At 41.5% G+C, this 12465-nt stretch overlaps 1 protein-coding gene across 13 annotated transcripts in view; it reads right to left on the bottom strand.

Annotated features, from left to right (window-relative positions):
• Positions 1–12465, bottom strand: part of LOC105676868 (nucleolysin TIAR) — a 395737-nt gene that overhangs the window by 86171 nt on the left and 297101 nt on the right. For all 13 annotated transcript variants that reach the window (XR_010889754.1, XM_067353317.1, XM_067353315.1 and 10 more), the window contains one exon: positions 7312–7399. Coding sequence is in view for 12 of the 13 variants with exons in the window: in XM_067353317.1 (XP_067209418.1) it covers positions 7312–7399 (88 nt within the window). In the remaining variant the exon portion in view is untranslated. The remainder of the gene's footprint in view (positions 1–7311; positions 7400–12465) is intronic.

The following is a 12465-nucleotide window of genomic DNA, read 5'->3' as shown; positions in this document are numbered from 1 at the left end:
CCTACTCGGCGTAATTCCTGGCATTCGCTTATGTCAGAGCCGCGCTACTTTTAGGATTGAATAAAATGTATCGACGAGTAAATAGGAGTTTACCCGGTATGAGAAATGTTCGGTTGCTTTCAGATAGCCAATAAGAGGGTAAGTAAGTACGCAGCCAGCGAGAGGCTCGTAAGTAATAATTCTCTTCCACCCTCGAAATTCGATATCCGGCGGGGTAAGCTATTTCGTTGGGTCGTTGCTTTGATCCCCTTCGTCTTTCTTACGGGCTGGATACTCCGCAGGAGCCGGTATGTGCATCAGAAAAATGTGAAATGGATAAGAGCATCTGGCAATGGACATTAAACGAAAAGATTGCGCGAGCGACAATCGAATTGCGATGTATTAATCGCAGGCAATCGCGAATGTCGGTCCTTGCGAAGCAAATGGCGAACGACATCGGCGTTTTCCCGAAAACTTTTCTATTTTTGTCGCGTAAAATTTGCACATCTCCAGATGCGACGTGCTTTCGCACTATTCTCGCCAAGTTTTAAAAAGCTTCCGGCTGACAAGCACGAATGTCGACCACGTGCGCGTTGATAATCCTGAAAAAATTACGGTGGAGTTAGAAGTTACTTTGCGGTAATGCAAGCAAGTCCACGCCGCCACGCGGGGCAGAGGCGAAGGGATACGCGCGGGCAAATGAGAAAGCGCTTGAAGGAGAAAAAGATAACACCGGACGGACAGTGAAAGCTGAATTATTATGTCCCGACATTACAATTGAACCAGTCGTATCCCTTACCTACCCTCGCCGCGGCCGCCGCCGTCGCCGCCGCCGCCGCCGCCGCCTCGGCGGTACGAGAAAGTTGTCTGTACTTTTACGGATAAAGATCTCGAGCAAAAGTTACGGTCGTTTGCAAACTAATCGAGCCGTCGCTTTCCCTACAGGGTGTCGAAACTTTCGGAGGCTGTCAACTTTTCCAACCGCCCTTGCCACTGCCTCTCCCATTCCACGCCGTCTCCCGCCCCCAAACACTTCTTTTTACGCTTACCCTCGACCGACGGCGACGATCTGCAAAGTAAAGCAATCGTGCTTTTTTTTATCCTTTCGACGCTATCTCATACGGTTCTTCTTTATGGCCGAGCGGGAGAATAAATAGCGCCCACACGAATTCTCACCGTGTGGAAAGCTGCCGCGAAATATTTCGATCATTATCGGCGTGTTAACCTGTGCAAAGCTCCGCAATTTATAAGTGAAGTTACTGCGGCGCGAATAAATAACGTCAGTCACTACGGTGAAATAGTTTTTTTCGTTATTTACGATATCTTCGCTAAGGAAGATTGAGAAGCTAAGTCACGCTATTCTAAATGTTGCAAAGTGTGAAAAACAGATGTTATCACACGCGTATAACGCTGTAATCGATATCATTTATTCTCGTAAAGGTTACGTCAACGTCACTTGCTTTTATTAGCTCGCGCATTATGATTGGAAATGCACTTGTGTGTAATAACGGAAATTGAAAAACATTTATAATTTTTATGTATTTATTTTTAAATATCACGTTTTAAACAAAAATATATAATCGCTTTTACGCGCGCTTTAATTCTACTAATGTTTGTGAAATTTTCTTTATAGGGGAAAAAACTCGCTCGTCACGGAATATTTTATTACTGATTTAAAATTCTGATTTTAAAAGTATTATCGTCCCGCATTACGGATCAAGTTTAAACGTATTACTCGACAATCGCACTAAGGCCGTCACGTTTACGGCGGGATATTTTCGCGGGATACGAATGGCATGTAGTATTTTAACAGATTGTTCAGGAAGACTGGGATAACAAAGGGCCGTGTGACCTCTCGACATTTAGACTCTCTGGTCATGCGTGTTGTGAATCTCGTGTCCAGCGAAATATTAATTCGGACGCATGTTGTATACGTGGTAGATCACGCGTGAAGGGTGCGATAAGCGCTAAACGCATGCCTCGTCAAAACAGCACGTGTAGGATCGATAGAAACCGGCGGTGGCTCGTGTAATTCGTAAAAACTTTGTGTGCGATTTATGCCGGCAAAAACAACCGACGTGATGTAGCCAGGCGAGGCGGCTATATGAAGTCTTAAACGGAGAAAGACCGATAACGTCCGTAGCGCCTGGGACGGCTGTCCGTCGACGCAGTCGAACCGAGGGATTTCTACGATACACTTGGCGCTACACGTAACGGGCTCCGATTCCAAGCTGCGTTAACGAACAACGAGCAAAGTGTAGCCGCGAAGCCGATCGGTCGATCGGCCGGTCAGTCGAGAGCCGCTCGTCGCGAGATTGATAACGAGGGTCGTTAAAATTCTGCACGCTGCATCGTGAGAAACGGTGCGGCCGAATTTCGATGTGTTGGCGCGTACGTGTACGGCGCTTACGTGTCCCACGTAGTCGTCGCATACGTGTGCGAACTCACACGCGCGGGATCGCGTGTACGTATTTGCACGGCTGCATACAGCGGCGCGGCCGTACGCACACGTGGCCGACGCAGCAGCGTTCGTGTGAACGCCTGGCGCAGATTTCAGCATGGAAACGACTCCCTGGGGGACGGCTATATTAAAATTCCTAAAACTTTTTAATCTTTCCGCCGTAGTTAAATATTAATAACGAAATCTCGGATACAGCAATGTGCGCGGCTCCGCTCAGGGACACGCCGGGCACTACTCATTATGCTTTTGCCGTGCAGACTCCGCCGACGTCGTCGGCTCGCCAGCTCCTTCCGCATTCTCCGGTCCTAGATCTATGGATTAAAACTGGATGATAGCAGTGCGGTGATGGTGGTGGTGGTGGTGGTGGTGGTGGCGGTGGTTGTGGACGTGCGAAATGGCAGAATGGAGAAGGCGGCGCGAGAAGTGGCGCGAAAGCGTAAGGGGAGCCCGGTTATAACGACGCCTTAGAGTATCATAAGTTAAGCTATGCGCGCTGGACTCTGGAAACGTGTTAGTCACGTTTGCATACTCGGGTGTGCGCGCACGTTTAATGGCAGCACGCCTGTGCCGGCGCGAATGTGTATATTAGATGGTACATGTATCGACGAAGGGCACGGCGAGGTGACCGTACAGCTTACTTAACCACCATTTAAACCTGAAAGCGAGCTTTGGTTCTCCGCCGAGATCAAGCTGTGACACTAACGGCCTAACGCTGTACTTAAATGACCGAAACACACGCGACTGAGCATAAGTCAACCTTTAAGAGCAACACACCTGAATTGAACTAAGAGTCACCGATTCGTTATATTGTGCTTCTTCGAGTTTTCATTCATTTCTTCATTACGCACACACGATGCGTGAATAATTGTGCCGCGCTTTTTTCCAAGTTAGTGTACGTCATTTTTATTGCAATATGTAAGGCTATAGTGCGGTATAAATTTCACGCCCGTTCTAATTTGTACGGAATTTTCTTACATATAAAAGTTCTCCCTTTTTAAGTAATGTTTTAATAAGTAACCGTACAACCATTTAGATGTAAGATACATATCACTAGCAGGTACTTTGTCTTTGATCCCGGTGGCTACTTCAAATCTCCAAGAGTAATCAAGGCATAAGTGCAATGTGCTCGTATGCAAATGTGGACATAGGTTGAAGCAAGTTGTCGCACTCATGTGAATGGACCATTCTAGAAATCCCTTTCCTATTGTAGTCATTGTAGTCGCGGTAGCTGTTCCTAAGTTCCGAAGGAACTGCTTTTAGCCCTCTTATAGAGAACAATTATTATTATTCAATGTTCGATCGAATTGTAAGTCAGGAAAAACGTACGTATTCTAAAAATATTGAACAATTGCCGCACACAACAGGTAAAAGTAGGAATTAGAATCGTTCACATTAATCGCATTTTAGTATATCTACCAAAATATACCCGTTTCGTTGTACTATCAGTAATTGTGACATTGATTACAGCCTCAATTTATATTTCGATGTTGCATCATTTGTAAATTATGATAATTAATTTGTGTAGTTAAAATTTCAAGTTGCATTGTTAAAATTTCTAGTTAATAACAGGCGAATCGGCAATTTGTAATTAAATTCCTTTGTTAAATGTAATTATCCTTTGTGTTAATATTTAATGCGAAAGCTTATTTTGTACATATCAACGTTCTTGGAAATTATGTTCTAATTTGAAGTGAGTTTTTCAGTTATGTCATTCTTTTCTATAATGCGCTTTAAACGTTTTCCCTTTTTCTTTGGCAATGCAATGAATGCGAGATACTTTCAAATGCCAAAAATTACGTTTTAACATATCTTCACTAATAACATTTTAATTTAAAAAATTTATTAATTAATTTAAAATATCAGGTATATATAATAATTTGGCTCAACGTGCAAATGTAATAAGTAAATTGAATTTAATTATTTATGAAAATTTTACGAAATTGTTACGTAATTTAATTTATGCTCTATAAAGCACAAAATATTAAATATATTTGAGGAATATGAAGGTTATATCTATATTACTTTTTTTACGTAAAAATTTTACTGCATACGAAAAATAGATATAATATTTAGAAAAAAAAGTACCACAATCTTCTTAAATTACTAGCTTAAAGTGTAAAAACGTAAAGAAAATAGTAATATCTTGTGATGACATTTTGTGATTATAGGTCACACGCATGTATAAAACACGTACATCATATGTATATATGAAACGAAAATTTATGGTGCAATATTCATAAAGGCTTGCCCGAAATGCAGAAGCGCTAAACCGCGTTTCACGCTTGGCAAGCGCTATTCGCCAGCATGGCGTTATTCATATTTGAGGGAAATACGCTGACCGGCATGTATAAGAATCGTGAAATTGCTTAGCACGGAATATCGATATAAATTTGCGATAACTCGTCTCTTTCTAAGCTGCATTTGTTATTGCAGAAAATCAAATAGCAGGTTTGCGTAAAGAGCAGATTTGGACAAGTTTCATTCGACATGTATTTCAAGTATTGTACGATAATTCCTCGTAGTACAATATCAGTCTTGATCGATTGCACTGTAGGATATAATTAATCACGAATGTTTACCGTGTAAGGAGCATGGCAAGCCTTTCCAAGATAAACCAGCCGAGGCGAGGAAGACCGTACCTGGAGTCGGGAAAAGAGCATTGGACGGAGCATAGAAGAGGCGTGAGGAGCATTGGTGTGGTGAAAGAGAGGAGAAAGAAGAAGAGGCTGGGGAAAAACAAAATAAAAGAGGAAAACCGCTAGCAATTTTTCACTAGCTTTTTAAAGCGCGGTTTAGGTACTCGTGGAGCGAGTTTGAATCGATTTTTCCAGAGGGGCGGAGGGGGGGGGGGAAGAGAGGCCCATTTTTCTGCCGTCTTCTTGTGCCAAGCGGCGCAAACTGTACCTACCTCCAGCTGTTTCGCCTGCCGAACACGGTTGTCGCTCGAAGGCCGAGTTTAGATTGGAATCTGAAATTTCGATACCTCGCCCGGCGATTTCCCCCCCCCTTTTTTTTCTCCCATCAGGCAAATGCTCACGAAGTTTCGTGAACGCAGAGGTGCTGCATCTGCATGAGCCAAGAATAAATCAGGATGCGAAATCCGAATGGAGATTTCTTGCCGCGAGAGAAACGGATACGAAGATCTATGCTTCGGTAAGAGCGATTCTACCTCTACGATTTTTACGGATTGAGATTCTTAATCCGCGAGAGATATAGAGAGATGATAAAGCGCGGGATGATAAATTGTTGTTAACGTAAATACCCGCCCGGGGAAATATTAGTGTGAAATAAACGTGCCGGCGTAGCGGTAGCGGCACATAGTTGCGACTGCATTTATTTCGTCCACTTCTTTTGCGGTATATCGCGCCGCGAAATCGCGATACTGTCCCTGACTTTCGTCACGTAAAATCACAGGGCGTAGCGTACTGGCTTGCAGATACAATCGATGTAGAGCGCGGGCTTACTGACACTTCGCATGCTCGCAAAATGTAAGCTCAATACGTTCCTTTTGTTTTACTCACGTAATTTCCTTGCGAAATCGAAGTTCTGCCACTGATTATACCTATTCTTAGACCGCCACAAAATCCTTGGCGTATGTACACAGTAATTTCCTTTCAGAAGTAAAAGTAATTCTCATTATCCGATAATTTGCGACAGTAATCGCATTAAAATTACAACGTATGCAAATATTTTCAACTTTAATTTTGTATTTGCCGAACGGAGTTAAATTAATAACTCGAAGCTTTAAATATACAAGTCAAAGATAAGAGAAAATTTAGTACATTCTACATTTTAAAAGCTTCGTGTTCAATTCACACAGTTTGAAATTTGCTTTAATAGTATTTAATAATGAAGAGGAAACATTGCGGATAAGGGAACTTAGGTTCTTCGTCCGTTATTAATCAATGGCTGAACTCACGGAGGATTAATCGTGTTCTCTAAATAGTGTCTGTCGAGATGCATAAAATCAGCCTCGCCGCTGGCTCATGCCGCATAAATGCACACGGCTTAGTGTTACTGGCTTACCGATACAATCGATCAAGACTGCGGAGATTGACGCGACTTCACCTCCAGCTTGCAGCGACGCCCGACTTCGAAGGGTATCGGTGCTTGCGATATTATCGTCATGCATCTATCGACCGGCGAGTTTAACGGAGCGCAAGGTCGCAGGACTTGTGGTAGCTGCCGCGCGATCGCAGAGATATGCGTTATTATTGTTCGCGTCGGTGCATCGTGAAACGTCGGACGATGATGGAAACTCGTAAAACAGCTCAGTTAAGACGAGAGGGCGAGGTCGTTAAAAGTGTAATAAACTCGAAGTCGGTTGATAAAACGAAATATTCCGGATTTCCTCCTATTGCAACTTCCAGGGATTTGATTATGTCTATTTATCGTCGGCACTGACATTTTCCAGCGCGGTGGCTTTTCTTCAGCGAAGCCGCGTGGTTTAAAGCCGCGTTTTTATAAATTGCATTTCCGGAAGCATTAAGATTGTGAGCGATGTTTGCGAGAGTACGCGGGTCCTTTGCATAAATATTGTGGCACGTTGTACACTTTTACGGCAAATATGTTAGATAGGATAAAAAGTGTTATATTTATACACGCGAGACGCGCTTCAATGACTTAATATTCTGCGCATGGAAACTTTACATCTTTGACTAATATATCATGAAAAATTGTTTATGCACTCGTTATTTGGGTTTAAGCGCGAAAAGCGGGAATAGTGTGCGTTGAAGATCTCCGTAGATCAAAGATTACATTATTTTGCATCTTCGGGAGACCGTTGGTGACATTATGTTGTTATATTATCGCCCGTATAACTCTAGTAGAACGGTAAGTCGTCTTTAATGAGCAAGATTAAAAGGACTTACGAGATCTCTCCGAAGGCTGAGAACGCTTCCCTCAAGGTATGTGTCTCGATCTCCGGGCTCAGGTCCCCAACGAATATGTGATAGTGTTCTGAAACAAAAACGGCACAAGATGATTAGATACATTCTGCAAAAGAAAAGCGAACAATGTGATAAACTCTTGCCGTTATGAGAATTCTCGTGTAAGTTAATAATGATCGTGTTAAAACATTATTATAATTTCAGCAACGAATATTAGCCATAAGCCTGAACGGATGTAACGCAAGGTGAAATATTTTTATTTCATTATTCCCGCTGCAAACATATATTTCTGTGATTAAGCCCCGCCGTCAATGATCTGACCAAAAATGTAGATGAAAATTCAGTAAATTGATAAAAGAACCAATTAATGTTTCTCTCTGTGAAACTCATTTAAAAATTATTACGTTTATCTCTACGTCAAAAAATGAAAGAAGATATGGAATATCACAGCAGTGAAACTGATTTATTCAATATCACCGCACGAAATTCATGTTTGTGATCGCAGCGCAGCAAAAACAGATAACACATCTAACTGTTCTGAAAATATCTGTTCGGTAAATTTTTAATGGGCACTTTTCATCGCTAGCAACGTCATGACTCGATCTAAAATATCCGCGGTACAATAGAAAGAAAATAAAACTCTAGCGCGAGAGTATTAGTCTATTAATCGAAGATCCTTTATAATACACAAGACATGCTCTACAAACATGGACACGTCAAAATAACTCGACGGGGAATAGAAATCGGTTAGGACACAGTTGTAAATTAATCATTTTCAACACAAATACGCAGATATGTTAGCAATAAATAATTATCAGTCGCAGCTGTTTTTAAACAAACGGTGCAAATCGTGGAATACGTGAAATAGAGATAATTATCGATAAGTAATTATTAATCACAGCCATTTCAAATGATCGACCGTTTGCAATCCGTTATTTCCAGAAATTCACATATCAGAATACGCAAGCCTCTGGAAATAACAATTAATTGTAAATGATGCGACATTTATTTGCAAAACTGTGTAATAGCTTGTAACAATACTGTTATTCATTGGTGAAGGAAAATGAGAATTCGTGATGACGCTTGATTACAGAATAATGTTATGTTAAATAACGTTGTGCAAACATTTATCATTTTAGAAATGCCGCATCGAATTTTCAAGCCGGTACATCGTACGACATGATGTACGCTAATGTTGTTCCACGAGATTGGATTATAAGTGCTCTAATACAGGGATGCGTTCGTACTAAACGCACTCGCATTCCTCGGTGACCGAGATCGAAAAATGCGATCGCTTACGGATATCTTTAACGTGATATTACGTTACCTTCAAGGGGCGATAAATAACATTTGCGCTAGCTAACAAGAAGGGAAACTAGTAGTCGAAACTAGTCGTAGTCGAATCGCAGCCGATTTGCTAGAATGTTAATTCGCAGCGCTGTTTGACGTTTCGCTGAATACGCATCTCATTTTTTTTTTAGAGATCCGCTTCGTTTACTTTATCAGTAATTTCGCCACTCTGCCGCGAGTTTTGAAACGTGCTCCATTTATTACCGCGGCTGCGCCAATTTGTTGATCAGCTTACTACATCGAACGCCGCGATTTCCCTTAATTACAGATGCCGTGTTTTCTCTTTCGTGCAAAAATCCATCAACGTGCAATTCCGCGGGATTCAGACAGAGCCAGCCAGCGGATGAGTGCAGCGAGACGGTGTGCAAAGTAAGCTTTTGGGGGGATAAATTATCGATTCGCATACGGTCGTGCAGTCGGGTGCAAGTCGTAGCGTTGCGGTACAGCTTCGCATCGGCTCGATAAAATATGCTCCTCTTCTCTGCCCTCACGTTCCACTTTTCTCCTATCCACATCCTCTCCCCGACTCTCCCGATACGATTTCATCCACGCTGATTCGCAGAAATAGATCAAGACGAGTGTAGTCGAAAATCGAGTTACTGCCGGACGGTCTCTACCAGAGGCATCAGTTACTGCGAATGGAGTATATGCCCGCCGCTGGAAAGTATAGGATGGTGAGATAGGTGTGGACTGCCGGTGACGGAGGGCGGTCTGATTACGATCGGTTTGATAGCCTCTCCTTGCCGGTCGGAGGTTCCGGTGGGCACACATAGTGGCCTATTCTCGTGAATTAGTCCGATCCTCATCATCTTCCCTCCCCGAATGACGCAGCCAAACATCATCGCGTCGTGCCAAGATCTCGCAACTGTTAGGATATCAACAAGAAATTGACAGAAGCTTGCTTTACCCACCGCACTCGTTTCCGAGATTCCGTCTCGAGATACCGTATATTAGCCAAATTCCCTTCGAATTCCCTTGAAATGTATTAAAATTCGAATTTTGTATTAAAAAAAGTCGGCAATGTTTATTTTCAATCTGATACGCGTATGAAAAATACATATGCTACGCTTGCTTTTCATTCCAAAGTAATTTAGAATAGTAAATTTACAAATTTTACAATTCATTTATAAATTTTCAATTAAAATCTTTATGTAAACAATTTTAATATTAATTGTAACAAATGTTTTGATACTCGAGCGTTCCATCGCATCATGAATAAGGTGTCTTTATCATTGATGAATATTATTAAGGCTTGATTCCGTGAAATGTCATGACACAATTCTTTTCATCCGCAGGTTTTTCAGTTGATTAAATTATCCGCGCATTTTTCTTGCCTCTGCTGAATTTTTCAGCGAGCATCGCATTCATACGACTCAAAGGGGCTAAAAAAAGACTGAAACCTTTCCCTCTAAATCATGAAAAACCAAATACCAATAATTTCATCGAAAAAGATCTTGCAGGAAAGTGGTTTTAGGACCGATTTGCTTCCAACGAAATTTTACGAAATCCATCGAATTTGAAATCATCCGGTAATAAATAATTGGCAAGATTCGATTTCGGAAGGAAGAAACGAAATTTTTTGAATTTGTCAAGCATGACCCGCGTAAATGCGGAAAGGGCGTAGCGTAAAAAAGATGCCAGCATTAAAGGATTTCCGATGATGACGTCACGCGTCACGGCTTGCCCACCGCCTGGTGGTTAAACGTGGCCCGTGGTTTTCAATAAAGTGGGACTAATGGAGCGCCATTTATTATTGCAACCCTCTCTCTACCTCTCTCTTCCTTTCTATTTCACATACCTACCGGCTGACAGAATGATGGTTTCATTGGAGTGTAGAATTGAGCATTATTTTCATCATCATCAATGTTCGCGACAGCGATAATTGCGACAAGGTATATAAACATCATTATTATCGCAGACATATCGTCATGATCGTTACATATTGCCACGTTGAAATGCTGATGTACTATGAAATAAGGCTACTAAAGCGTGATACGAGCAGCGCCTGCGTGAACGTATGCACATTGCATGTTTATAACGTGTGTATGCAAGTCGTACGCGGGAAAATACGTTGTGCTAATAATAAGGGAAGGCCGCTTAATTTTGCATGCAGAGTGTCGCTCGATTTTCTTCATGAAATAAATTTCTTGTTTAATACCGTAAGCTGGAAAAAATTTTTCGTGAATACTTTATATGCATGGAATCGTCTTTCGCAATTATTTGACATTCAAGGATAAGTGATTTTAGCGACGTACCGCATGAGATATATATTTAAGACATATATTTAACTTGAATATTCTAGAGCTTTAGAAAGCTCTTGAATTATCATATTATCTCGAATTTGATAAAAGTGCAGACATTTCTGTGTATTAAACATTTATTAATGCAATAAATCATACAAATTTGTTCATTTTATTTTAATATAATAAAATTAAAATCAAATTATCTCTGAATTCTTCTTTATCTCTCTCGAGAGCTAATAAATTTCAATATATTCTATGATTAAATCCTTTTCTTTCTAATTTCATAATGCAAACAATACAATATTACATAAACATTACAATTTCAAAAACTTTGCCTTGGAAAAAATATAAAAGATGTAATTGAATATAATTACAAATTCACAGCTCTTAAAACGAAGAAAAGATAAGAAATTCTTTTTCTAAGAAATGTAATTCGTCACGATATTCGATTCGAATTTATTCACGATGTTGTTCCAATGTGTTACATCTTCCGCGTGACGATTTCACGCGGTTCGAGGACGTGAATGTATTCCCTCGACAGTTACGGAGGTAAAAGATGGAGAGAAAATAGGAAAGAAACGAATACGAGCGTGGGGGCCGGGACACGGCAGCGAGATCCATTGAAGCGGGACAATGCGGGGGTGGACATACAAAAGTCCGGGCCACGCCGTAGATCAGGAATCGAGCGTGGATGGCCCGTAGATCAAGGGTTTCCTTAATTTCGCGGGACAACGGTGAAATGTTGATTTATTGTACCTCGAAGCGGGCCGTGGCGGCTTGCACGCATCCCCATGCACGGGAGAAAATATGCCCGTGCCACCAATGAAAATCTCTATTAATTCTCCGCGCGGCGAAAACCTAGCGGGTTGAACACAATCGAATCGCGATTTGCATGATCGCTTCTAGAACCGGTATATTCGCGCGCACGTGCTGCCCGTGAGAGACTTTTCGGCTCGCGGTTTAGCATTAGAAAATATGATTCACCGAGCAGCTGATGCGAATGCGTTCCGTGCGTTATCCTGTATTTGACCGCGCTTAATTGTTTTGATTGATAGTGACAAATAGAGACGTCAGCTCGTGTTTCCCGGTACGCACCGTTTTCAAATTACAATCCCAAAGTCTGGCAATGTTTGTCGAAATTCGAGTAGGCTCGCGCACTCGAGCTGAATAACGTTGTCGGCCGTTAATAGCCGCGCAATACTAGATGTGTAATACGGCTTAATAACATTTTAGGGCGGGCCGGCGAGATAGTATCGGTGTGTAATTCTACTAGTCTATTTACAGGCCGCGTAAGGTCGTATCGCTATCTGAGAACTATATAAGGGAACGTTGATATCACAGAGACGTTCTCAGACGAGAATTCCGATTCTTTACGCTGTCCTATCGTATTACTGATATCTTGTAATAGAATTTACGACATATTCGATAATAAAGATAATAAATTAATGAAATATGTATCATAAGCACGCGCGAAATCCGCTTTAACGGAGCACATGCAAAGTTACGGGATGAGAAAGTTGGATTGTTATTCATAATTTAATAT

The sequence above is a fragment of the Linepithema humile genome, chromosome 4 (genome assembly GCF_040581485.1).
Source record: "Linepithema humile isolate Giens D197 chromosome 4, Lhum_UNIL_v1.0, whole genome shotgun sequence".
Classification (NCBI taxonomy): domain Eukaryota; kingdom Metazoa; phylum Arthropoda; class Insecta; order Hymenoptera; family Formicidae; genus Linepithema; species Linepithema humile.
This window is presented reverse-complemented; position numbering and strand designations above follow the sequence as displayed.